Raw genomic sequence first — 26,509 nt, 5'->3', positions numbered from 1 at the left:
CTGAACTGGAGACGCCTCCCCCTTTGGTATATTCAGCCAGCATTTGTCCCCATAAACCTGTGTCACAGGTCAGCTGGGTAAAACACACAGGAAAGGGTTTATGCTCAATTATGAACCCATCTTGTGGTAATTGGGGCATTTAGAACTAAACTCTTTATTTTTTTGCACATAACCTTTTCCTAGTTTGCTGAGAAAGCATTATTTTTATCATCATATATCAAAATGAATTGTCCCCATTCTGTCAATGTCTAGATGCAAGCCAAGAAAGTGGAAGTAGTTTCTTGGCTGAAAATATATTCCCTTTTTATAGTGAGAGGATGTGGGTCAAATGCTAACATGAAGGCAAACAGATGTACTCTTTTAAAGTGGGGACACTGATGTTTACCTCATTTCTGATCTTACGGCATCTTACGGAATTTGTATTGATAATGGTGTGTACTGTATACAGTTTATCTCCCCAAGTGCCATCATGGGAGTTATATTATAATAATGAGTGTTGTTATAGTTATTGTTATTCTTCTTCCTATTATTATTATTAGTCTGATTGCTCAATCACGCACCATTGTGAAGCAATGCTGTCCCGCAATCACACTATTGCTCTTCTTAAGTTTTATCTCCTTCTTTGTTTGTCTTGTACTGATTTTTGGTGCTTTTGAGATATCAACACCGCTCCACTTGTCCACAGTGTAGTGGACACGTGGGAACTGTGAGCAGAACTCTACACAACACCGCATTGCACTATAGCATATGTGTACTTCTGAGGCGCTGTGTGCCCAAACCTCAAAGGTGTTGTTGTTGTTGTTGTTGTTGGACTATGGTCGTGATCAATTTTCTGAACTTCATGCGTAGGCTCACCTACATAACATCAAATAAGTTCGCATTGGGAAAATCGAATGAGTCGAGGGGTAGACAACCTTGTTACTGTAAATGCAGTCAGAAAACATGGTGGTAGAAACAAAACCAAATCTTGCAAGTAGGCTTCTGTGATGGCAAAAGGCCATTGGAAAACTGTTGGGCCGCTGGGGGCAGAACTGGCTGTCTGCTGGCCTTTGGTTCATTAGTGTTCTGGCGTTCTGGCAGTCCGCTGGTGAGTGACAAACAAATGCCCCACCGTTTTGCCCGTTTTTTTTCTTCACTCATTTATACTTTTTCAGTCATTCACCAACCCTTAACATTTTTATATATGTTAGATAGAGTTTGTAAAATAAGTCTTTAATTGACCAAGTCATTGTTAACCTTGAGAGCCTTGTACCATGAAAAAGGTTTAGGTTGTTTGGCAGCCTATTTATACAGTATATAATATCACATTGTAAAAAATACTCTAGCATTTCTTTTAACTCACCACATAATAACAGTCTTGCTTTCCCATTTGTCGAATCAGTGTCAAATAAGCTGTCAAATAAGCTAACAGTATGATTATTGTTGTCACAGGCCCACGCTCATCCCCAGTTAAAATGAACCCCAGTAGATCTATAATTTCATACACCATCTTTTCTCTTCCATTGAAATTGGTTAAATGGTTTATTTGAAAGAGTTAACAATTGAACCATGTTATATATTATATATTATATATACAGTATATATTAGAAAGATTGTATTGTCTAAACAGTTCAACTTTGCTTTGTCAATCAAATACAAATTATCTGGTGAGGCAGTGAGACTATTAGTCCGTACCTTCATTTACACCAATTATTCAAGTTGTTGACTTTGAGGATTTCAAAGTAATTAAATATTGAAGTATCATTGACTTTCTTTACATTTAAAGCATGAAGATTGTAGTTGTAGTAGTAGTATAACTAAGAAATAAAAACCAAGAAGAGGTGTGCAGTTATTGGAAACATACACACTGTGGTAGTCATGTTATGGTTGTAGTTGAACTCCACACCCTTGGGTCCTTTATTCCACATACACCACTATTTCTATGTAAACATCCAATTACCCAAAGATTTTTCACTTTCATGTTTTGCTCCCCTGACTAATTGTGTTTATAGAATTATGTCCTTCCACATTAAGGGGTGTATCCTGTTTTCCATTAGGATCCTGTTAATAATTCACTTTTTGTTAGTTGTTTTTCCCAGTTCCAAACCAAACATTGTTACAGTTGCCTAGTCATCAGTGCTCATACCACAAATACCAGACATGAAATCCAACAATTTTGCCTTGAGGCAAACAAATGAGAGAGATGTTAGTCTTTTTCACTGTCAATAAACAAATGATATGACCAGATTCTAGCCTGTTAACAGACACAGGCCCTTTCTCTGGTCCTTTCATCCGTAGATTTATTCAACTTGAGGACCATCACATGCTAATGTTTCACCAGTCAGCTGTCGAAAAAAGGCCATAATAGGCACGTTAATTAAAAGTTGAAGCTAAAAGCTCTGCTTTTTTATCCCCTGTGTTTGTGATTGTCTCGGTACTGATATTTTGCCAGTTTATCAAAAAAGATGACAACTAGTCGATAGGCCGTTGTAATAAGGCCAGTTCACCCGGAAATACTTCATAGCTGGTACAGAATTCCTGCCCTTGGAATGAACACCTCACACCTCAGGGATGTTGAGGATGGAATTTCACATTTATGAATGACATCATAATGACAAGATGTCCTTGGTAAGAGAAGTTCCACAAGAATGTGGAACACTATACTGTTCTTTTTTGAGTCACTGACTGAGCTACATTCTCCGTATAGTTCTGAAATAGTTCCTGTTAGGACACCACATGCAGTAATGCTGTATAGATCTCGAGACATTTGTTCAAATTGTGATGTGGTTGTATAATAGAACCAACTAAATGTATTATTTGGACTTTCATGTAATACAATTGGCACCTTTGTATGTGGAACATATTCAATTTGGTAGAATTGGTAGAATTGTCATTGAATGATACTCGTGAAGATGTAAATCAGTTGTTTAATTGTTGAACAACTGTACATTAATTTAACTCTACTTTTTTAGAGGGCATTCACGCCAGTCCATATAGCCTAGAATGATCCCTGTTCACTGTAACGCAAGTTTAGATAGGAAGGTTGAATGAGGCCATTCACTTCTGCTCACAGTCTACTCAGACTTTGTGATTTTATGTTCTCTGGCAGCGGTTCAAAATAGATTAGGACTGTGCACTGGCCTCCCGTTCCTGTTTTAGAGCGTGTGGGGGCATGAAAGCCTCCGTGTTGCTTCTAAATAAAGCCTGTCTTCAGCGAAAATTGTCAATTTTTACACAAGAATCGTGTCAGCGAATTATGTGTTTCTGCAGTAAGAACAACATGTTTTATGAAAGCAGGTGGGCCTGTAGGCACCTACAGTATTGCAGACTGTCTTGAAACTGTATATTGTATGTATTGAGAGGCACTAGTCATGGTATATTCATAGAAGCCTCTTGGTTGATTTTCTATCCACTCAATCCACCTGCATGGATGGTCCCTTGTGTTGTGTGCCCGCTGCGTACAGTAAAAGAGAGTCTTGCTTCACTGCCTGGACCCTGACAGGTGTCCTTGTCTCTCTACACGGATGACAGACCTTCTCAGGGCAAGCTGCAGAGCCAATCTATCTCAATGTCAAATGCTGTCGTCGGTTGCAATCAAGATTAAAAACAGATTAAAACCACATTTGAGAAATCTAGGACACCTGAAAAGAGGGACACAGAAACAAGAGGTGAGTCAGTATGTACTGGATGTTCATGCTCAGAGTAAGCAAATGTATTCTCATTTGCAGTAATTCCCATGTTTGTATAAGGGCCAGACTAATATAGAGAGCCGGGGAGCTGTCTACGGTATGTAGTACAGTGAATGGTGTGCTGTAGGGACAGAGTATCTAGGGGGTTCACAAGGAAAAGGTTTTGTAAAAAAAAAGTGTATTTACACTAAATTGTGCCTAATTGAGTTGGCCATTTATAAGAACATGATAAACAATCAGTCTTAATGCTTAAAACAATGCTTTTCCATAATTCCAGCATTCCTTTTTGACAAGACATATAATGGTACCCAAATTATTTTTTTAAAAGCGACTGAAGATAATTCCATTAATCTAAACTAAAAAAAGAACTACTAAGAACTACTAAAAACGTCAAGGTTAAAGCATTGTGCATTTTCACCCACAGAGAGAGCTTGCAGTCTGAAAAAGGCTTGGAGGTGTAAGTGAGCCACATGATTACCTCAAATCCCTGGCATTGTGCTGGTCCCCAGTGGACCAGCTAATGACTGCTGGTCTCTCAGCTAAGCCGAGCGCAAACCCGTAGCCATCAAGCCGTACTCTTGGGTTTTATGCACAATCAGTCCCCTTCTCCATGTTATTAAACCAGTCACATCCCCAATGAAGCCCGAACACAACACGTATTCCCAGTTTGTTCCACCTCTCCTGTTTCTTTCCATTACCAACTCAAAAGTGTGACTTTGGCAACCTCTGGGGCTTTCGCCAAGCCTCTGAATGGGGCCGCTGAGAGCACTTTGACGTACGGAGGAATTGTTTTTTACTCCTAGACGAAAGGCTGTGAGTAGCTGATGGAAATACAGTCATGCAGGGGTAATTTTAATAATAATTTTTAAAAGTCTTTGTATGTGGGTGTTTTTTGAAATCTCTGTTGAATCTATATTTGAGGTATTCTGACCCCTATGCACTATGCAATTATCAGACTGTAAGGAAGTGCTCATCAGATTTTTTTAAGTGCTGTGAGTTGTTGACTAAACTTGTGATGTAGCACCTCTAGACGGATTCACATCTTGCAGTTTACTGCACGTCATTGACAGCACTGGAAGAGCATTGCTTGCAATTATAATAGCTGACTTGGACCTCCTGTTGTGAAGCACAAAGTTACTGGCTGGCATGGGGTAAACTGCACAAAGGCCCAAGCTACTTGATAGCAAACACAATTTAAGAGAAAGTACACTTTGGAATTTTGAATATTTCACATATTTCTTTTTGAATATGCCTTTTATTCAGAGATGGATAGATCACACAAATTGTAGACCACCAGGGCTTCAGGCACCACACCAGAAACACTCGTAGCCAAAGTACATTATTAATAACCCATTAGCTATCATAAATCACTGTGTAATTAGCTGACGACAGTGTTCAGTATTGTTTAGTGGGACTTTACCTCCATTTCAGCTGATCGTGGATGAAACACTACTCTTACAGCACACGTCTGTAATCCTGTCAGATGCCAATGGCTCTTCTATGCTGAAATGACAAACTACTGACATCAGACAAAGACAGCTGCCAAATATGATGCCTATTATTCTCAGGAGCGAAGTGAATTTCATTAAAATAATTGATTACCAGTCAGTTAATAAATCTCCCCTGGAATGCCTCTCTATCATCTTGGACCAAATTCGTACCATGATAAGTCTGTTTTGTCTAGATTATTGACACATTTGTCTTTCTGTCAGTGTCTATCTCCCTGTAGCTTCTGAGTTATTTGTGAATGTCTAGCATTATTTATGTATCCGGCCTCTTGAATATCCTGACTTATTTTTAAAGAAAAAGAACATTTTAATGTTTAAGTGTAAGACAACCACCATAGTCTACAGCACTACTGAGTAACTTACATGGTAACACTTGAAATTCAAGTTCAGTCTTTCTACGGTAATTGTTCACTGAACATCACCTTAACCAAACCCAACCTCTAACCCTAACCTTAACCAGAAGTTGTAGTTTCAACAGTGTTTCAACAGTGTTTCAACAGTTTCACAGTTTGATTATAATCTGAACATCCAAAAGTGACCACTTACTGCATTCAGTGATGGAACTGTAGGCTACTGCAAGCTTATACATTTACATATATAAATATAAAATATATTTATTTTATAAATATATTATATATACTGTATATAAAAGCGTGTTTGGCTCTTTCACCTCAGTCTTTGATGGAAATAAGTACAGTAAAGACAGTAAAGTTCATCCAGGGAAAGTTCCCATATTCCGGCATTATCTGCTCAAACTCACACCAGTAAGCATCCATTTAACACTGGCAGTGCAAAATCAGTTATCCAGCAAAATGGCAGTGAAAGAAGTTATTCACATCCACAGTATAGAAAAGTATCTACTCCTTACAAGGGGGAGATATTCTGTTTAAACTCCCTTTTCTTTTCATGGTGTGAGTAATATTGGATAGACTACAAATACTGTATGGACAGTATTATACAGTACTACAAAACGCCTGTGTCTGTGCACTTATGTGTGTGTGGAAGGGGGTGTAAACATACAGTAGAAGTGTTGTATATGGACTGCATTTACTGTATATAGCGCTTTTCTACTCATAGAGCACTCAAAGCGCTTTACAGATGAATGCCTCAGACATCTACCCATTCACACACCGATGGTGAAGGCTACTATCTAAGGTTCCAACCCGCTCTTCAGGAGCAGTTGGGGGTTCAGTGTCTTGCTCAAGGACACATCGGCACTTGGTGAGGAGGAGTCGGGATCGAACTAGCAACCGTACGATTGGTAAAGGACTCCTCTACCTTCTGAACCACTATCGCCCTAGTGTTGTTATTTTCCTGGTAAATATTACTGTTTAACTAAGAAAGCACCACTGTGAACACTGTCATAGATAGACAGTAAGGTCGTGGTTTTGTGGTTTTGGAGTGCTCTGGTGCTTTTCATTCAAAAACCAGACTGCCTATCACAACGCGATGTGTTGACAAACATTAATAATGGTCAGTGGATGATTATGAAATCATTAGCAGAGAGGAATCTCATTATATGAGTAATGCCATCCGTTAATTTGTTTCTTAATTCATTGTAAACCCTGAAGCATGCTGTGCCAACACAGAGGACTAATCTTTTCAGTCTGCAGTAGGAGAATTTGTCATGCTGTCAATATGAAACACAACAGTACAGGATTTTTCAAGCATTTGCACAACCCTAGGTTGTACTCAAAAGACGCTGAATGACCCATTTAAATGTTGAGAATCGCCGACCTAGTTAAGTGCATTTCAAGGGCTTGTTTGATGGGTAAGAGTAAGTTGGTCTTGTTTCAGTGTCCTTCAGTCGTTTTTAAAGGGCTGAGCATTTTTAGAATAATTGGAGTTGAATAGCAAAAGTTCAGTGGCATCTCTCTATACATTGGTCAAGCAAGCACACTTTCACATCCCACATACATGAATTTATTATGGTTCTGCTTCTATTCTACAAATGTGTGATTACTGTCTTTGACAGACAACCAAAAAATGCACCTACCATTGCCAAAACATCACAATATTGAAAAATACAAGGAGACCATGTAGTCATTATTAGGAATCAAGTTCTGATTTATGAGATCAGGTCCTACCCCCCCCCCCCCCCCCACCCCTATTATTACATACAGAATGGGTCTAACCATTGCAAAATGCCATCAGGTCCTATATGTGGAGTGGGTTAACCATCAGGTCCTATATGTGGAGTGGGTTAACTGTTAAGATGTCCGTTTGCATGAACACATTTACACTTCCATGTACACATACTATTAACACGTCCTCACGCCCATCTGGACCGTCCTCTGGAGGGTCACACATGTCTAAATGTGGATGTGGTGTTCTCACACACCTGATTGTGCACTGTCTGCAGACACGTGTCCTCTTCTCATCACAGGTCCATCCCCCCGTCAGATTGAAGACATTCGTGTGGCATAAAGCAGCCCCACATGTGTATTCCTGGTATGCACTTATAGATGGCCCAGAGCTCTTCGGGGAGCCTACTTTGAGTGCTATATAGCGCGAGCGGCTGTTTCAATCTTGATCTAACGAGTGCGTTACCTCTCCGACAGCAAGCTGTGGGAAGTTGTGATTTATTTCCCATCATGTGTTCTCCCCCTCAATAACTTCCTTCCCATTGCAATAATCTTTCCACAGCATGGGCAGATAGCCTCATCATGAGCCATGGATTAGCTGCTGGGTGTAATGGCTATGCTCGTAACTCTCTCTTACTATTTTCATCTGTGAGATAAAATACCCCCCAGCCCCCCACCCCCCTCCCACATTAAAAAAAAATTAGGATGCAGCCGAGGTTATTAAACCAATATTTGCTCCATGCTGGTCGGTTGTAATTGGTTTGTGTGGTGCACAATTAAAATGGTGGAAATTACTCTGTGATATGGGCATTTGAGAGAAAAAAAACTCATGTCTCAATTTCACTGGTGTCTGAGGGGGGAAACGGCTTTAAAAGAACACCATTAGGTACCACTGTTATTGCAATACTCCTTAACATGAACATAACATGGGTCATACATTTTCCGCTCAGGACCAAAGCCTGAAAATCAATATATATATAGTGCTGCTCATAAAAGGGTTGTAGCTTACAATGTCTGTGAAGGTATCAATAAATGTAGCTCTGAACATTCCAGCTACCTTATGGGCAGGAAGCAACAGACTATTTTACACTGCTTGGAAAGATGCTGACAATTACAGTCCTTTCAAAGCAACTATGCAACTAACTTGGTTAGCAGCATCTATGCATGACATATGTGATGTGACGTGACACAAAATAACAAAATGGTGAGAACTCTGCCATCAACACTAGTGGCTGAGCACATATGCCAGATATTAGTTATATTATTTTATTTGATAAGCAGTATTTGCTATTTGAGTTTATTCTCCGAACCCAAGTCTGGCCACAGTGTCCTGGTAATATGCCAATCAGGACCATCGTTAAAATGTAAGCAAAGAGACAAAATTACATTATGTCGACACACTGACTTACATTAGTGTCACACTGAGACCATGATCCAACCATCAGCTCTCTTTCCTTTCCTTCCATTTTGCCTTCATTTTTGGTGTCCCCATCCATACATTGCACATTTCCCTCTTGATCTCTCCTGACTGAAGCTAAAGTTTAAGTATGCAAATGCCATATGAACCAAATGTTGTCCTGAGTGAGTGACTCGATCCTGTGCAATGGTTGGAGTTTTTGAAGATGCACATTTCTCTTTTTTTGGCTCTCCAACAGGTGTTCCTACAAGTCGGTTTATTACTGAGGGAGAGTACGTGGAGATCACAGCCATCACCAAAGAACAGTCTGGAGTGTACGAATGCATGTCAACAAACTATGTCTCAGCCCCTGATGTGAAGATTGTGCGTGTCACCGTAAACTGTAAGCTATAATTCAGATTCAGCATTGAAAGTTTTTAAAAAAATCTTTTTACTTAAAAAACATTTGATAGATGTCTGTTTTGACTGTATTTCCTGCATATTGCTTGTGTCAGCTAAAGATATGAAATAGCCACTGTGTTGATCTTAATGAATGTGAAACTGTACAAGTGTCTTTTCTTTGTAATCTGCAGATCCCCCTGTCATTTCAAGAGCGAGGAATTCGTTAATTGGGGTCGGTCAGAGAGGCATGCTACAGTGTGAAGCCTCCGCCGTTCCCCTGGCTGACTTTGAATGGTATAAGGAGGACAGAAAGTAAGTCTATACGTTCACGCTTAACGCAAATACTGTACAATTAACTTGGTTAGCTTATTTTGTCTCTGGTCTGGGTTTGCTTGTTTCATAGACTCCTGAACGGGCCAAATGGAGTGAAGATTGAAAACAAAGGCAAACAGTCCATGCTTTCTTTTTTCAACGTGTCTGAAGAGGACTATGGAAACTACACGTGTGTTGCCATGAATACTATGGGCATTACGAACGCAAGCATCATCTTATATGGTAAGATTTTGGTAACACTTGACACGATCCCTCTGTCGTAAGACTGGCATAACCATGTCATCAATATGTCACTTGTCAGTCTAATGTAACTATAATCAGTTATTTTTACATACGCGATATCTCAAAAGTGAAATTCCTGAAATGAAAATGCATGCTATTTGCCATTACATGTTTATAACAGGTTTATGACAGTTGTATGACTAGGGGTTTTGTAAGATGTTCCATAAGAATCCATGAACACAATTCTACACACAATAAGCTAAATTCTGCACCCACAGACAAAACTGTAGAGTATATTTAGGAGGAGTTAATGACTGAGTGAGTTATTGCACATCACATCACAGGACCAGAATGCACTCCAGACCCCTTTGTGCATCGTCAGCGAATCAACCCTTCATGATTATGCCCTCAGATTTCTCATTGACAGGCTTGTTTACAGTCGTGAAGAGCTAGTATCATCTATAATAAGTTGCAGTCATGTTTTTAGATCAGAAACGAATCACTTATTATTTTTTGGCTGTCTGGGTTCTAGAGTGCAGTTTAGAATATGAGCCAAGGCAGTCTCAAACTACATCTTCTGAATTTCAGCAGTGTTTCAAACATTGCTTGCTTCATAATATAACTATAAAATACATTTCTGAGGTGGAAATACAAGGAATAATGAATGCAAATGTAAGTCATAATTCAGACGATCTTAACTACTGTGTGTCAGACTTTCTTTTTCTTATTTAATGAAAAAAAAAAAAATGAAGCCAGGTCCTGCTAGTGAGAGCTTTTGTGTTATATCCCCAGGTCCTGGAATGCATGATATGATCGACATCAACAGTGCGGTCTCTCACCTACCGTCTTACCTCCTGCTCATGACCCTCGTCACAGCGTATTTCCTCAAGTTTTGATGTAAAAGCAGCCCCGCCCCCTGAGTATCTGTCTGTCCATGGCATAGCAGACCTACGTTCTATGAAAAAAAAATTACGCAAACTCCAACTTTACTGTTTTAAACTTTCAGTTCGGACTGTAAGACTTAAGTGGAAGGCATCGCAATGTAAAACCAAAATGATATTGGAGTCAATGTTTGTTTGTGTTGATTACACTTTAAAAAAAAAATGTGAAACGATAAGCAAAAAGTACTGTTGTGAATAGTTGACTGGTTTTGCCCAATATTGAGGTGTATATTGAGATTGCTGGTGTGTTATGTTCTGTTTCAGTCTGTAAAATACTGTGTTTTTTTCTCTGTAATGAAGGAAATAATGCAATGTGATTGTTAAATTACTGTATTTTTACAGTTGTATGCAACAAAATAATATCACTGGGTTGAAGTATTATAACATCTACTCTTACAGTATGTTAATCTTAGTCCTGCAGACTAAGGGCAGTATTCAGCTCCAATAATCAGTTCAACCAATCTGAAATATGGCAGTGAACTGTATGAATGATAGCTATTTTGTAAACCACTCAATTACTATGCCAAGGTTAAAATAACCCAGCCTGGCTTCATGGACCTGTGTGTGTGTATGTATTCTGATGTTCAGAGACTTTGTGAGGACAAACATGAGGAATCATTTTTCAAGAGTCTAGGCCAGTATCTTAGGTGAGTGTGGCTTTTTCTTTTTTCCCCGAGCCAACTCTCTTCCAGTCATAGCGGCTGTGAAGGTGTTGGGTTGGTTACACGGCACAAGAAAACACATTTGATTAATAAGGAGGAACGGAGGAAAAAAAACACGTGGTCCACTAAGAATAAACAAATATCATCCCAAAGAATGCTTCCTCTAGTATTATTGGCGTGTGGTAAATGCATGGAAGGCACACTTCACCCCAAGCCAAGATTTTGCTGACTGCATTAAAAAAAAATGTTCAAGGCATCTAAACATGGAGAAACAAGACAGGAGGAACAAAACATCGCAGCAGCACAACATGAACAATACACCTCCAACCAGAGGGTCTAGCTCACCCATGGAGCAGTTGTGCATTACTTCACAACAAAAGAGTGAACAGAAGCCTAGAACAGAGACTAGCAAATGCTAAGACCTCTTTTTTTGTTTGTTAAAGCTAAGCTGTGTTGTCTTCAAATATTTTTTGACAATCTTAATAACTGATTTTAAAACAGGAATTGTTCCATATGTGTCAGTCAAGTTTTCCTGGCCTTGCAGTGATCATTGCTTACAGGCGTTATCACTACAAAACAGGAAACACTTCAAATACTCTTACATTTCACTTTTTCGCCCCTGAAACATTGCAAAAGCCCTTACATTATATTAAAGGGTTCTTAATTTGCTTACATTCTCCCTTAATTTTACCTTGAATGTAGCCAAGCCCTTAGGTACTCCTTTAAAAATGTCCTGACGTGTTTTCCTGAGTTCATCAAACCTCAAGGGATTATGAACTTACACCTACAGATTGAAGGCCATCTCTTGATTATTTTAGACCTTAATTATACCTTAAATGTAAAATAAATGTTTATTTCAAAGCCCTACTCAAAGAGTCTGTGTTGACTATGCATAGCATACTTAGTGTGAACACTTTTTGTGTGTGTATATACAGTAAATATATATATATATATATATATGCAAACATAAGTATGAACACTAGTATAGAGTATGGTTGGATTCTAAAATGTATGCTTTTGCCGGCTATGTCACAAAAAGACACCAGTTATCCCTTTTATCAGTGACAACTCGATCTGTTGGTGGTATTTGCAGAGTTTCTGCATGCTATTTAAATAGTTAGCTATCTAGTTTTAGTCCAAAACCCCTTTATAGCCACTTTAAAAAGAGCAATGTTTCGTGTGTCTTGCTTATACAATTAAAACTGGAGCTGTAAACTACTGAGATCAGAATGCAGTGACTCTGTGTCTGTAAACAGTTCAACGCAGAGTCACTAGTATAAGTTAGTAACAGTAGAAACAAAAACACAAAAGTGTTTATAGACATATTGATCACTGCATAGTATACATTCAGGAATACATATGGTATGTATAAAAGTACTGTCATGTAAGTTTGAAAATTAAGGAGTCTTTTTAGCTGATATTTAAGGGGTCAATTCCCCCTGTTTAAGGGAAACATTAAGTGTTTTTGCCCCTACAAAAACTCGAATCTGTGTACAAATCTATTTGATCACAAATGTACAAATCTACTACAGTTCTCCACTAAAAGCATCAGTATAATGGTTAAGGAGGATGTAAGGTATAAATAAACGGATTCTGCTGTGGAGCTTATGGTGTGCATGGAAGCTGAATGGAACATGCAACAGAGGCATTCATGAGGTTGTTGCTTCACCTGACTAACCTTATCAAAGCAGCACATTTAACACCTTCATGTAGAAATTTGGGCTCATCCCAAAAGCGGCCACTTATCAGGAAGAGGCAGGCCATGAGAGCAGCCCCCCCCCCCCCTCCCCACTCCCCCCCCTCCACCCGGTTCCACCTGCCCAGACCGCACACACTCACTCACACATGCCTGCATACACACACACACACACACGTACACAAACACACACAAAACACACAAACGCACACGCCAAATACACATTTGCAGAAGATAAAGGGAAATTTCTGTGTGTGTAGTAGTAAAATTGAAAGGCAATATTCCCTTCAGTAAACACTGACAATAGGGCTCAGATGAAGCATGGAGAATGATGAAGAGGCCGGTCAAGGCCTGAGGCATTTTAGCAAGAGAGTTGATGAAAGCTGCATTTCAAAATTCAAAGTCTTCACTTAGCAAATGTCCACAGGGAATTTACTGCATGTCTCTACAAATAAACAGTCCAAAAAATAACTATCCTGAATATCTTTTCCCTGGCTCTAGTAAAATAGAATAATAATAATAATAATAATAATAATAAATAGGATGTTCACAAAAAATGTAACCACTGCAAATGATCAACAACACTTGACCAAATTTGAACACTGCTCAAATTGTATTTACATTTAAGTAATTAAGAACAGATAGAAAGGCAATTTCTGGTCAAACAAATGGGGAATGGTAGGGACTGGCTGCATTATTTAAATATAAGCAGGTTTTTTTTTGCAAATGTATTAAAAAGGAAAAACTGAAATATCACATTAACATAAGTATTCACACTCTTTATTCATTACTTAGTTGAAGCACCTTTGGCAGCAATTACAGCCCTGAGACTTCTCGGCTACGACGTGACAAGCTTTGCGCATCTGGATGTGGGGATTTTCTTTTCCGCCATTCTTCTCTGCAGATCCCCTCAAGCTCTATCAGGTTGGATGGGGGCCGTCAGTGGACAGCCATTTTCAGGTCTCTCCAGAGGTGTTTGATCGGGTTCAAGTCAGGGTCCTGGATGGGCCACAGGACCCTCCCTGAGCCACTGTGTGCTTAAGGGCATTGTCCTGTTGGAAGGTGATCCTTTGGCCCAGTCTGAGGTCCTGAGCGGTCTAGACCAGGTTTTCATTAAGGATTTCTCTGTACCAGTCTGAGGTCCTGAGCACTCAGGACCAGGTTTTCATTAAGGATGTCTCTGTACTAGTCAGAGGTCCTGAGCGCTCAGGACCAGGTTTTCATTAAGGATATCTCTGTACCAGTCTGAGGTCCTGAGCGCTCAGGACCAGGTTTTCATTAAGGATGTCTCTATACTTTGCTCCATTCAGCTTCCCTCAAGCCTGACCAGTCGCCCCCAAAGCCTTATGCTGGCATCACCATGCTTCAACTTTGGGAAAACACTGTGCAGGTGATGAGCGGGGCCTGGTTTTTCTTGAGGCATGATGTTTAGAATTGAAGCCAAACAGTTCAATCTTTGTTTCATCAGACCAGAGAATCTTGTTTCTCACAGTCTGAGAGTCCTTTAGGCGCTTTTTTTGTTTTGCTGTGATGGTTGTCCTGGAAGTTTCTCTCATCTCCGCACAGGATCTCTGGAGCGCAGCCTTTATATTTCAGTTTTTCCTTTTTTATTAATTTGCAAGAAAAGCAAAAATCCTTTTTCTTCTGTATTACTGTATAACATAATAAATGACTTACACTGTCAGTGTGAAGTGATTTATATGTTATACTGTACCAAGAATATTGAATTGCAGTGTGTAACCAAACAAATGACAAGACATTCAATCAGGAATGACTATTGAGTTAAATTGTCTAATAAACTGAGTTAAATAGCAAATACATACACACATGGATTTATCTACACTTAGGACATGCAGCATTACTGTGTTTCCGGGGGCCTCACAAATTCAAGTGAAGTTGGTTATGTGACAGAATGACATAATGAAACTATGTCTTGTGTATGTGGACATACATTTGTGGAATAGGTTTACAATGAATGCAAAAGAGTTACTGTGCGATAAAGGAGGCAATCCAGACATCGTGCATTTGACAAGAACTCCAGGCTCACACAATCACTGGCCTGCATGAACCCCGCATCAAAAGAGAGGAATTTAAAATATTGACTCACACAGCCTATATACTATATATAGGTAAAACTGTGGAACATTTATTATTGTGTAGTTTGAAAACGACTCAACATTACTAAACTGGAAGGTGATCATGATGTCAAGTTTTGCCACACTTTGTTTGTCAACAGTCTGGATGGGATGTCAATGACATAACAAATATGCAAAACAACAAAGTTGTATGTATTTTCCTGTACTAAATATGTGACTTGTTTTTCTTGTTTTCAACAGAAATGTTAAAAAAGAGTTTCCTGCACAAGTCAAATGGCAGAAAAGCTCTGAACATGTATTTGTGACAAAGTGAATAAAGATGACAATTTTGGCTTGTTTTTTTTTACCATTTCTTTTAGTGTAGACATATCCGGGTTTCTTTTCACAATATAGCTAACTCATTCTTTTAGGTGTGGTTGGAATGTTATTGATTTGGTGCACTTCTAAAAGTGAGGAATTTTGCTATTAGAGTGACTAAAGAAATTGAAACTAGGAGAATCGGAGACATGTTCACTGTGTTTTATTTTCATGTCATATAATCTTTTTTTGATTTATTTATTTCTGCCATGAGCATCTATGGTTGCCATTGGGCCACATTTGACTTCATTCTATAGCGCCACCTAGGGGAAACCAGAGAAGAGCTTTTCTCCACAATGAACTTTCACAAAACTATTATGTAAATATTTGATGTCCTTGGCTAACTTCTTGTGATTTCATCAGTTCAGTACCAGTAATGAACCAATTCCCACAAACCAAAATTGAATTCAAGTAATTAGGAAAACACTTGGGGGATATTGGGCCTTGAGTTACAGAAGAAACCTTTTGCAACAGGTAGAATGAAGGTATGATGAAATGTGGTGGTGCTGATAAATGTCTTTATCTTATTTTGATAAAGTTTGTATACTTGTTTACTTCCAAACAAATATGCATACAGCAGAAAAGTATAGATACATAACAGATATAACAGGTAATAGATTTTGTGCAGATCAAAAGGCCAAAGAAAAACAATGGCTGCCCGTTGTTGTAAGTTATAGAGAGCAAAAGACCTCAAAACCAATTAATTTCTGTTTACTCATCTGGTTGTTTTGAATGACCAGCAAGCATCCACATGCTGCAGAGGGAGACCCTGTAAGGTTAGATAAAGAGGCCCACCTGGATTAGCCAGAGGGAAACACATAGCATGTTTTTGTTTTGATGTTTGCTTCTGTAGTCCCAGAAGATAGTCTTCACAAAGACAGTCAATTTCCTCTCCTTTCTGTTTTATACTCAAACCGCATTCATGCTTTAAACAAAGGATGGCAATGAGCATGTTTTTCATTTTCAAGTCATTAAAACCCCACTGGTTCTTTACAGAACAATGTGTTTTTTTTCGTCTACTTTCGATGGACTATGCATTATTTTTCTTTATCAAAGGTAGAGCCTTCTCTCAGTGATATCAGTGCAAAACGTTTTTAGCACAGTCATTCACAAAATAACTAGGTCAGGCCTTGCTGTGATTATAAGTCATCCCCTTCTCAGACTGGATGTTAATATTTACATTCATGTTTTTTGTCATGTCGAGAATTGTGGTAAAAGATTCAATCCTGATAGTGTCACGTACAATAAATCCCACTAATGCTGGTTCACATTATGTGTGATAATAGAAAAATGTTATGAGCATATTTGTTAGTTTTGGTACCTTGGTACACATTGTATTTTCACTGAAATGATTCCATCATGCTTCTATGTGTTATGTTCTATCTGAGCAATCTTAATAACCAAACAAAAATTGCTCCTGGTTTGATACAAGATAGACATCATGCTAATATCATATAATCTCTAACATATCCTGACATATTTGGTTTTATTATTGGCCCAAGTCTTAAGACAGAGATACACATAGGGAGGTTAGGCAAGACTTCAACTGTTCCTCTTTAAAATGCTATTGATACTGTTGAATGGAAATGTATACTGTAGATAATTCAAGTCAGCAATGGACTAGCATCTGCTGGAATTAGCACATTTTAATGCTGAAAACACAAGTGGGGAAACACCACAGTGCCATGCAGTCGAGCAGAGCCATGGCCAGAACAATCTCTAATTAGCTTTGGAAGGTAACATCTCAAGAATCGGCCTGAGGGTGACACGGTAACAGAGAGCTCAAGAAACCCTCAATGAATTCCCAAGAGCAACGGCGTCATGTCAGGATCACCTCCCGAGACTGTGTGATTATGGACTTCCCCTGCCCCTCATTAGAAGGGCTATTTAAACCAATTACGGAGTTTGGTCCCTGCTCACTCTTCGATAGTGATAACCTCACGGCAGGAGCCTGCCTGTTCATTCTGAGTTACCTGTAAGGCAGAGTTTGGCTCCTGCCTTAGTCTATCCTCAGTAATTACTTTTGACAAGGAGGTTGTGTTTTCAGTGTGGTGTGTTTGTTTGTCTGTCTGTCTGTCTACCACCCCAATTTTCATGAAACGGGCCAAGGAAGAACCCATTACATTTTGGGAGTGGATCCAAATCACGTGGCGGATCCAAGAATTGTTTTTCACTTTGGTGAACATTGTGAGAAAGGGCATTTGGCCTTGGTGGAGGTCCGTGCTCTCTGAGTGCCCCTCTAGTTACCCTTGTGATTTCTTGTGGCTGCCTTTCGAGTTCCCTCACTGAGAGTATGTGTCTCTGACACTGACATTCACAGTAAAGGCCCATGTTTCCAACTTCACCACTCTGTGGTGTCCGTAGGTGTGGAAGTAATGGCAAGCAAGCTACGCTATACGCTATTTACACTGGCCGACCGCAGAGAACACCCCCTTTTGCCCAGGGGGATGCTACACCACGCCAATTTTCCCTCATCTTTGAGACTCACTCAGCCTGCTATCCAACATGGATTACTCAGACAGTGGTACAGTATCCCGTGTGTCCTGCTGGATGATGACGCAGGCAACCATCCTTCCGTGAACAGCTCACAGTTGACGGCGACCACCAGGATGCTTTCACTGACCGCTTTTGTTCATTTTTATTATTGTTTTTTTCTTTTTTGGCTTTTTTAAACAGGTGATTTCAAGAACATTTGTATGACTACGTCAGAGAATGTCAACAGGAGAAGAAAGTAGGAGACTTGACACAGTTTCCAGTTCCACCTTCCACGTTCTAATTTGCATTTGCGTGGGTCACAGCTGTTTGAGAAGAAGAGCAGAAAGAGGAGAGCAACAAAGGTGTTCTGTACTAGTCTGTACTGTATCTACAAGTACCCCAAACTGCAGGCAACAGCCAGTGCCCACTGAGGGATAGAGCACGTCTAGTGAACTACCTACTGAAGCTTCAGCTTCAGCTAACTACTATCTGGACACTATGTAAAGTGGGGGAGACCCTGAGAGGGATGACTGTATCTCTCAGCGTTGGTGTATTCAGAAACAATAATAAATAAACAAAAAATCAGGAAAAAATAAATATGCAGACAACTTTGGAATATCAGATTTATATTCCTCTGATGTGTTATGGAGTATGTGCCAACCTTCTGCCAGTTCAGGTCAATATTGGGGTGATCCACAGGGTGGGGAGATCTTCAATATGTCACCAAGACCACTGAAGATTGGAGGTCAACAATATTCAACATATATGTGTTGTATACGTATATTCATATTCAAGAGTAGTTTCCTTGAATCTCTTAGAGCAGGGGTTTTCAACTGGTTTTGTCCAAGGGACCACCATTCTGACTAGAAAGTAATTTGCGGCCCACTGATGTGCCTGCACACGTGTGCGTGTTTGTAACCGCCGCCGCCACGGCCCCTCCCCCTGCACAGATATTCTGCCTGTAACACTTAAATATGTGAAATTATCAGGGTACATCATCGCTAGCCACCGCCACACCCCTCCCAGACACACCCCTCTACAGATATTCTGCCTGTAACACTTAAATATGTGAAATGATCAGGGTATATCGCTAGCTACCGCCACGCCCCTCCCCCTGCACAGATATTCTGCCTATAACACTTAAATATGTGCAGTTATCAGGGTAGATCACTAACCGTTGTCGCCAAGCCCCCTCCCCGCGCGCACATATTCCGCCTGTAGCACTTGTCAGTGTAATTTCTTCGATATTTTTCACGCTATTCAAAAGTAATCTTGAAATGTGTTGAAATATCCAAGCGAATTTATAAAAATAAAAAAATTCAATGGTGAACTGATCAACATAGGCTCATGTTGCGGACCCCCTGCAATGCTGCTGCGGACCACCAGGGGGCCATGGACCCCCGGTTGAAAACCCCTGTCTTAGAGCACTCATCCAACGGCATTCATTGGCAATATACATAATCAACACTTTTCTTGGTTTTGCAGTGTTCTGTGGGAGTGTAGCTCCTGTTACACAAAGAAATACTCACTAGCTAAGTCTACCGAGACGAGGCTCCAACACCGGTGGAGAGAAGAGACTGCGAGGAGAACCTTTGTTTGCTCATATTTGAACATTGAGCAGCCCACTGTACAGGAGCTGTATCGCTGTAAAGTTGTGGTATTTGGACAAAGAAGAGTTGAGATTTTTCTCCACACAGATCTTATGATTGCAATCAATTTGCTTCTGTCGAAATAATCTGCTGTTTGGAGGCCCTTGGACCACAGAGATGCAAGAGCACAATGATAAGAGGCTACAAATGGATTTACTCTCCATAGGCTGATGTAAGCCTCAGCAACTTTACTGTTAAGATCAAGATTCACTTACCTGCCACTTTATCCATTGACCTCCTCAGAGTAGCAATGCTTTTCACCCACAATATGTACATTGTCACCTCCAACAGGAATCAAGTACCTGAATGAATAGGGGTCATGCTTTAGCGTCCCCAGCAATCACTTGAATTTCTGTCTATGCCTCTGGAACGAAAAAACACTCAATTTTTAATGACATGGCTAATTTCTCAGTCTTCGTCTAGGTTGACGATGTATCTGCATATTTGTAGGCAACCTCAAGCAAGAAAACAGCTGCAAAACCAAACCATTCACCTGGAAGTCTAATAAGTAAGCCTAGCTACACTGTGACATCAGGTGTTCAGGGACCTTAAGGCTGCAGTCAAACGTCACAATGGACACAAAGCAGTTTCTTAAAGCAGGCTATATGCTACCCCTTTTATTAAATATAAATATAAAAATGAAAATACAACTCCTGTGTCTCGGACCTCTGGTTCCTGAAATACATCTATCTTAGATAAATCCAACTTTAATGTGCACGGAAGATGCACCTGTTAAAATATTAACCTGACCGATATTTGACTCTGCTATTCTGAGGTCAAAAGTGTAAAAACTGTATTGCTTCCTCTTGCTGCAGACAAAATGGTCAAAACAGGTTTTTTTTCCCCTCTCTCTATAGCTGGCCAGGTATTTCAAAGTCTAAAGAGTCTAATAGTATGTTTGTTTTGATTCGAGTACAGTTAGTACAATTTAGGATTATGATTGACAATAGACCAGTTCCAAGGAATTTCTGTTGAATAAAACACACCAAGTGGCTACAGAGTGTGAGATAGACCAAACCAAAAGCTGACCAAAGAGTTTCTGATGGTATAATAATAGACTCTTGAGGGTTAAACATGGAGAATAGGATGCATGCATTCGAGTTGCTTCTAATTACAGAACCATAGCCTTTGTTTTCACCGTTAAATTAATCAATTATTTTCAACCTGTACAGTTGTTTTTACAGAACATTTGTTCATAATTGAAGTCTTCCTATTATCATGTGCAACATTTTGTTTCAAACACGTTTCCTCTAAATGTATTCACCACAGATTGGGTACGAATAAAACTACAAAGTGCATTGATCCTGCATGAGCATACTGCGTGTTTTTTTTTTTCATTTAGCTTTGCAGCAACTCGGAAGTCTGTTTCAGAGGACAAGCAGAATATGCTTTTGTCACCATTTCACGGATAGACCTGCACACTTCCAGTAATCAGTAATCTTTCACTTTGTACTGCTCTACATCAGAGAGAGTGGGAGAGCGAGAGAAAAGAATGAAATAGGCTTTTGATCTATTTGAGATGCTTTAATTATGTGAAACATGAGGAACCTTTTCTGTGCCCAGATGGCGTTGTTTCCTTTTTGACTGTGATCCTGTCCTATTCCCATTACCATACGTAACAGCGCTAAACAAACGCGTTCCTGGCTCTATTATGAATATATTCTGCAGGAGATTAGGATCCTCATTTACCGTTGATTAAGGGGAGCACACTTTAGACGAGTAAATGATTCGCATTAGATAATCCCCATGAAACAATTAAATGACAGTGTTCCTCTGACTTAATTTACTTTCTGAAGTGGTGTGACATTTTAGGGGCAAAAAACCTATTTATGGATAGTGTGAATTCATGGACACACACACACACACACACACACACACACACTCACCTATATACACACACATACACACACTCAGACCACATACCACTATGAGTACCTAGGCACTGTGTGGGATAATAAGCTATTTGGAGATTGCTGAGATTGTCACCAAACTTCGTCAAGAAGCAGGAAACCAAACTCAGCTGGTGTAGAAAAGACTGACTGGGGTTTCCTCTCCAGCTGTCTGGAGAAGAGACCGGCTCCTTGTGGATATTTGTTCCAAAATAGCGAGGACCCCTCTTAGATCCCTCGGCTCCTACTGCGATGAGTAAATGCCACCTTGGTTGATCCAGCCTGTCTCTGAGACGCTGCTTTTTTAGAGTCTCCTGTCAATCTGTCTGTTTGCTATATTAAGAGCAGGGTGCCATGTGCTACACACTTATTTCTCCGCAAATGTGCTCGCCTCCCGTTCACTCCCTTTGACAACCGTCTCTTGTAGAAGCTCAGAATGTCAGCACCACAACAGCAACACTAAAATGCTTCACAGACTTTTAATGTCTGTATTAATGGGGCTATTTTTAGTGTCTTCTATTATGTTATATTGGTTGATCTATAATGTTATATTGGTTGATCTAATATGTGGGCACATGCTATGCATTTTGTGTGTTGTATGTCTTAGTGTGCTGCATATCATTGTGTGTGGTTATTCCAAAAAACTGTCCTTTGGGGATAATTAAAGTTTGCAAAAAGTAGGTTATCAACTTTTGCTGCCAAATCAGTGTTTATATTCTCAGAAAGCAGTTATGTAAATATTCTACATTGTGTTTTTATCTCGTGACAGCTCTGTGAGGAGATATTCAGACATCCCTGATACAACCATCTTATAAAAAAGTAATTCATAACTTTTAAGTCATAATTTAACAAAGACTTATTCTATGTCATAATTAACATGCTATGGCATGAAGAATATTTTTTGTTGTGGATTAGGAAATAAATGATGGTTACAAAGACATTTACACAAACATGTAGATAGAACATTTTATTGTTGTCAGTCTTAAATATGAACACACAGTTTTCATAGAGAAAAACATGAAACAACAATCATTTTACATAACAGGGAATCAAATATCTTCACTTTGGAAAATATGCAAAGGGGGACTTTATTAGTAAGCCTTTCCCCCCCATGTATATGTATCTTGAAGAGGTGTGCTGTTCATACCCTTAAAATGAGCTATGGTGAAGTCGATGCCGTTTAAAATGGCCGTGTGCTACTAAAGCAGACCGATCTAGCTCTCAATGAGGTGTGAGGCGACAGACTCCGAGTCTCTTAGTCGGAGAAGTACTGTCAAAAGTGTAAAAACTCTCTTTGTTGTATATTTCCCTTTTCACAACATTATTTCACTTCACATATCCTTTACATAAAAGTTAACACTACTATGCACATCTGGTCTGAACATAAAGAGGGCAGGATTCCCAAGGACTATCAGGTGCAGCCTGTCTGGTGTCTCGTCCTCTCCGCTAGTAATCCGCACTCGGTTTTTGTCGGCAAACACCACAGGGATTTATCACTCCAACACCTCATCCTTCACATATAATTGCGGCTTTTGGTAGATTTTTTGTACAAACAACCAGATCAAATTTACCTTCATGAATGTGTCTGGGAGCCCATGGGTCTGTCAACTCCTAAGATTATGCCTCCGTGTGATATTTAGAGACAGGGGACACTGTCATTCAAACTACTTTTCCCCCAATTGCAAATGGCCTTGGGGAGGTCTTTATCGTGGGCACAGTTAACACATCTCAAATGAGTTAGTTTTTAATTCTCTGTGTTGTATGCATCTGACGTACATATGGTACAAGCATTCCCATGGCGAGATAAACGGCTGGATGAATGCTAGTGCATCAGATCAGTATTATAGTAGCGCTAGCATGTTCGTGTGCTAATCTATGTGCCATCTGATTTGCATGCCCTGAAAGGTGCCATTGCAGTGAGTGGCACTGCCAGGATGTTTGTGCTTGGAATGACTAGACGTTTCACTGAACAGCTGTGTCAAGAAAGAAATGTAGTGTCCTTCATTTTGTTGTCAGGAATGATTGTTTGATTTAAGACCTTTTACTGATAAATACTTGATGGATACGTGATGAATACTTGTGAAAAAAATGTGGTGTGTAGTTTAAGTGGTGACAAATGGAGTGTCTGCTTTCTATATATTGTAAAAACACACCTCTTCGAATTGAAGTCAATCCAGTAAGCCATAGGTTTCAGTAGCATTTGTGGTCTACTTGGTCTAAAAGACCCCCGTCCCTTAGCCTTCTAGAACATGTGAGATGTTTATGATGTGACATACTGTGCATCAACTTTATCAACTGAACTGTAACATGTAAATAGAAATGCATTACTCAACTTCAAACAGAGGAACGAGAACCGAACCTAAACATTTCTGTTGCATTACAATGGTACAAGATGCATCTTAAAATGTGCCCAGAAGTCTTGCATATTTTTGCACAATTTTAATTGGGCTTAGATGACATATGCTGCACTGTTTTTTTTTTTCAGAAAAAAAAACTCATATAAATATGGTCAACTGAAAGAGACATTATCGTATGTTACAGTGTGCATTAATGTGAAATACTGAGGGGCAGATATACGTACGTTAGAGAGTGCAGCACAAATAGCGACTTGGCCAGTCCGCAGAAAGCGTACGTTATTCATCTTTTCATTTCACGTTGAATGTACTAAACCTGTGGCTGATACCGTAATCAATGCATGTCACCGCCCTCTAACTATAACTTGTGGTATCATTCAATCATGGGGGCAACTGAATGGACTCATGGAACCGCCGAAACGACATTAAAAGGAATCGAAGGTTTAGCGATCAGGAAATAGATATACATGTTAATAATATGTCATCAAACAGAGAGATAATACAGGGCAGTAATTCTACACCACTCAAATAAGCAAAGAAATACTCACTGGGCTAGGTTCCCTACAATGGTGTCTCTTAGCATTTTACGATGTCTTGAAAGGTATACCTTACTAAAGTTGTTTACTTTTCTATGCATGTTTCCCAAACCATCTCTTAGGAGTTCCTCTTAGAGAAACCTTCCTATGTACACCTTGTCCATGTCGAATCCATGTTTCTGGCATCAATTATTGTCATTCACATAGGCTTGAGCATGCACGAGATGAGTATGATGGGCATAACTCAAATTGGAGTGCAGGTGATTATGTTAGATGTTAGAAAGAAGAAATACTATGCAAGTCAATTCTTTTTTTTTTAAGTTTCCATATAAGGACGTCTGTTGGCTAGATGTTATTCAGAGATTTGCAATCGCAAGTGAAGCACAAAATGTAATGCAACACATATGTTGATCTTAGATTGCAATCAGTGCGTCCAGACACAACATTTTTAGGCTCTAAAACATTTGTTTTACTTAACTGTGTCAAGGTATAGTTAAGAGTGATCTAGACCAACCTCAGGAGAGTATCTCTTAGAGAAAGTTTACGTTCTGGGCAACACCTTAAAACATTACAGTACACACTAAGGTACAATCTATGAATGGTGTAGAATACAGAAGGCTTGAGGAAAACCTGCCCTGATCATTTGTACGGCTACACCAAACAAAGTCAATAGTGTAGTAGGCATCTACACGTAGGGAAGTAGATGAAGTGAAAAAGAGATAGCAATACATAACAAGGCAAACAAAAGTAAAGGTTGCTTTGAACATGGTACAAATGAGTAAGAGTGGTGCTCAGAATACGACTTTCATTGTTTCTGGAAGTTTCTGCTATTCACACATCTTATGTGCAATCTGGACTACACCTGCTTTTAAAGGGGGGAGAATTTCACCACAAAACAGCCCCCCCCCCCCCCCACGCAGTGTTCATACATACAACTGAATATGTAATGTCATGTAATCTAATGTAACAAGTCACTCCTTGTGCTTCTTCTCCCATCATTTTGCCCAAGACTCCGTTTGTACATACCATGCCATATTTAGCGACGCACGATGCAAAAAAAATTACGCCTAACACGGGCACTAACGTGATATTACATCTGCCCCTCAGTGGTACTATACAGTATTAAGTTATCTATTAACTTCTAATTCTTTGGGCTAGGCTTGAGGGATCCACATAATGAAAAAAAAATACAGTATGTTACTCTTGGAATGGACCTGATCCCAAAGCCCTGAGATGACAGTAGTTAGTTCTTTGTGAACTAGGGGTCTATGCACACGCTGACCTTAAATACATTGTAAAATAATGTTCCACCATGATAACAGAGAAAGAAAACAAAACATAAAAACCCTCTTGCAATAATTTACAAGAAAATACACGTTAAATGTACTTCCTGCCAACAAAATATTTTCAGCCTTTTCATGCACGATATGTTATCACTGCAGTATCTCGAGGTGCCACACTTTAGGTAATCCGTTTTAGTTGCAATGGGCAAACTGACTACAGCCAGTTATTAAGAATTACAAAAAAATGCATGATGCCCAATGCTAAAACTATAGCACAATTAAAATTAATGTGTAATAATTTACAAACCCTATTGGTAAAACTCAATCAACTCCGTTCTACATTCTAAATATCTTAGAATGATTGTTAAGACGTACAGTACAAACTGTTTGGTGCAATGACAAGTTAAACTTTCGGGATTAAATCCTTTTGTTCCTTTGCCAGTTGACCAGTTCTTGGTCATTTTATACATGAAATTATGCAAAAAACCTTGTTTTAAACTTTAGTTATAGAGCAAACAAATACTTCCATAAGATTACAGATTTCAAAAAGGGGCAAAACAACAGAACACGAGGGAATTATTGAACCAAAAACTAACAATTTCACTGCATATCACTTCCGTTAAAATTTTTAATTGGGTGGCCGAATCGCTCTCTCCCTCTCCCTGCACAACCACTGCAACAGATGCTGTATCGGGGTTAGAAAAAAAACACGCATTAACGCATAATTACTGCCCCTTGGGAAATACACTCCGTGTGGCATCAAAACTTGAGGAGAAGCTGTAGAGCAACGAGGACCAGCAGGCAGGTCGATGTGAGGGCCGCCCTGGCTGCGCTGTTCCCGTCCTGAACTGCATCGGGTCCTGTGAAACAACCACAGCATTAATATCAGTTTGAGCCCAATGACCTGACACACACACCTCAAGTCTCATTCCGGTCTGTGGTTGGCCCTCGGATGCTG

The 26,509-nt window shown here is 39.6% G+C and overlaps 2 protein-coding genes across 8 annotated transcripts in view; one reads left to right on the top strand and one right to left on the bottom strand.

Moving 5' to 3' along the window:
• The window catches only part of opcml (opioid binding protein/cell adhesion molecule-like), a 102,580-nt gene extending 91,212 nt beyond the window's left edge, over nucleotides 1–11,368 (top strand). For both annotated transcript variants that reach the window (XM_031572181.2, XM_031572180.2), the window contains 4 exons: nucleotides 8,916–9,059; nucleotides 9,250–9,370; nucleotides 9,462–9,613; nucleotides 10,406–11,368. In XM_031572181.2, coding sequence (XP_031428041.1) covers nucleotides 8,916–9,059; nucleotides 9,250–9,370; nucleotides 9,462–9,613; nucleotides 10,406–10,509 — 521 coding nt within the window. In that variant the 3' untranslated portion in view covers nucleotides 10,510–11,368. The remainder of the gene's footprint in view (nucleotides 1–8,915; nucleotides 9,060–9,249; nucleotides 9,371–9,461; nucleotides 9,614–10,405) is intronic.
• Nucleotides 11,369–22,332: 10,964 nt separating this feature from the next.
• ntm (neurotrimin) overlaps nucleotides 22,333–26,509 on the bottom strand; it is a 214,758-nt gene continuing 210,581 nt past the window's right edge. For 4 of the 6 annotated variants that reach the window (XM_042708491.1, XM_031572175.2, XM_031572177.2 and 1 more), the window contains one exon: nucleotides 22,333–26,411. In XM_042708491.1, the coding sequence (XP_042564425.1) occupies nucleotides 26,311–26,411 (101 nt within the window). In that variant the 3' untranslated portion in view covers nucleotides 22,333–26,310. The remainder of the gene's footprint in view (nucleotides 26,412–26,509) is intronic. The other 2 variants (XM_042708492.1, XM_031572179.2) reach the window with 1 other exon arrangement.

This window comes from Clupea harengus, chromosome 8, assembly GCF_900700415.2.
Source record: "Clupea harengus chromosome 8, Ch_v2.0.2, whole genome shotgun sequence".
NCBI classification, from domain to species: Eukaryota; Metazoa; Chordata; class Actinopteri; order Clupeiformes; family Clupeidae; genus Clupea; species Clupea harengus.
Note: the sequence above shows the minus strand (reverse complement) of the source record. Positions and strands in the feature narration are given on the sequence as shown.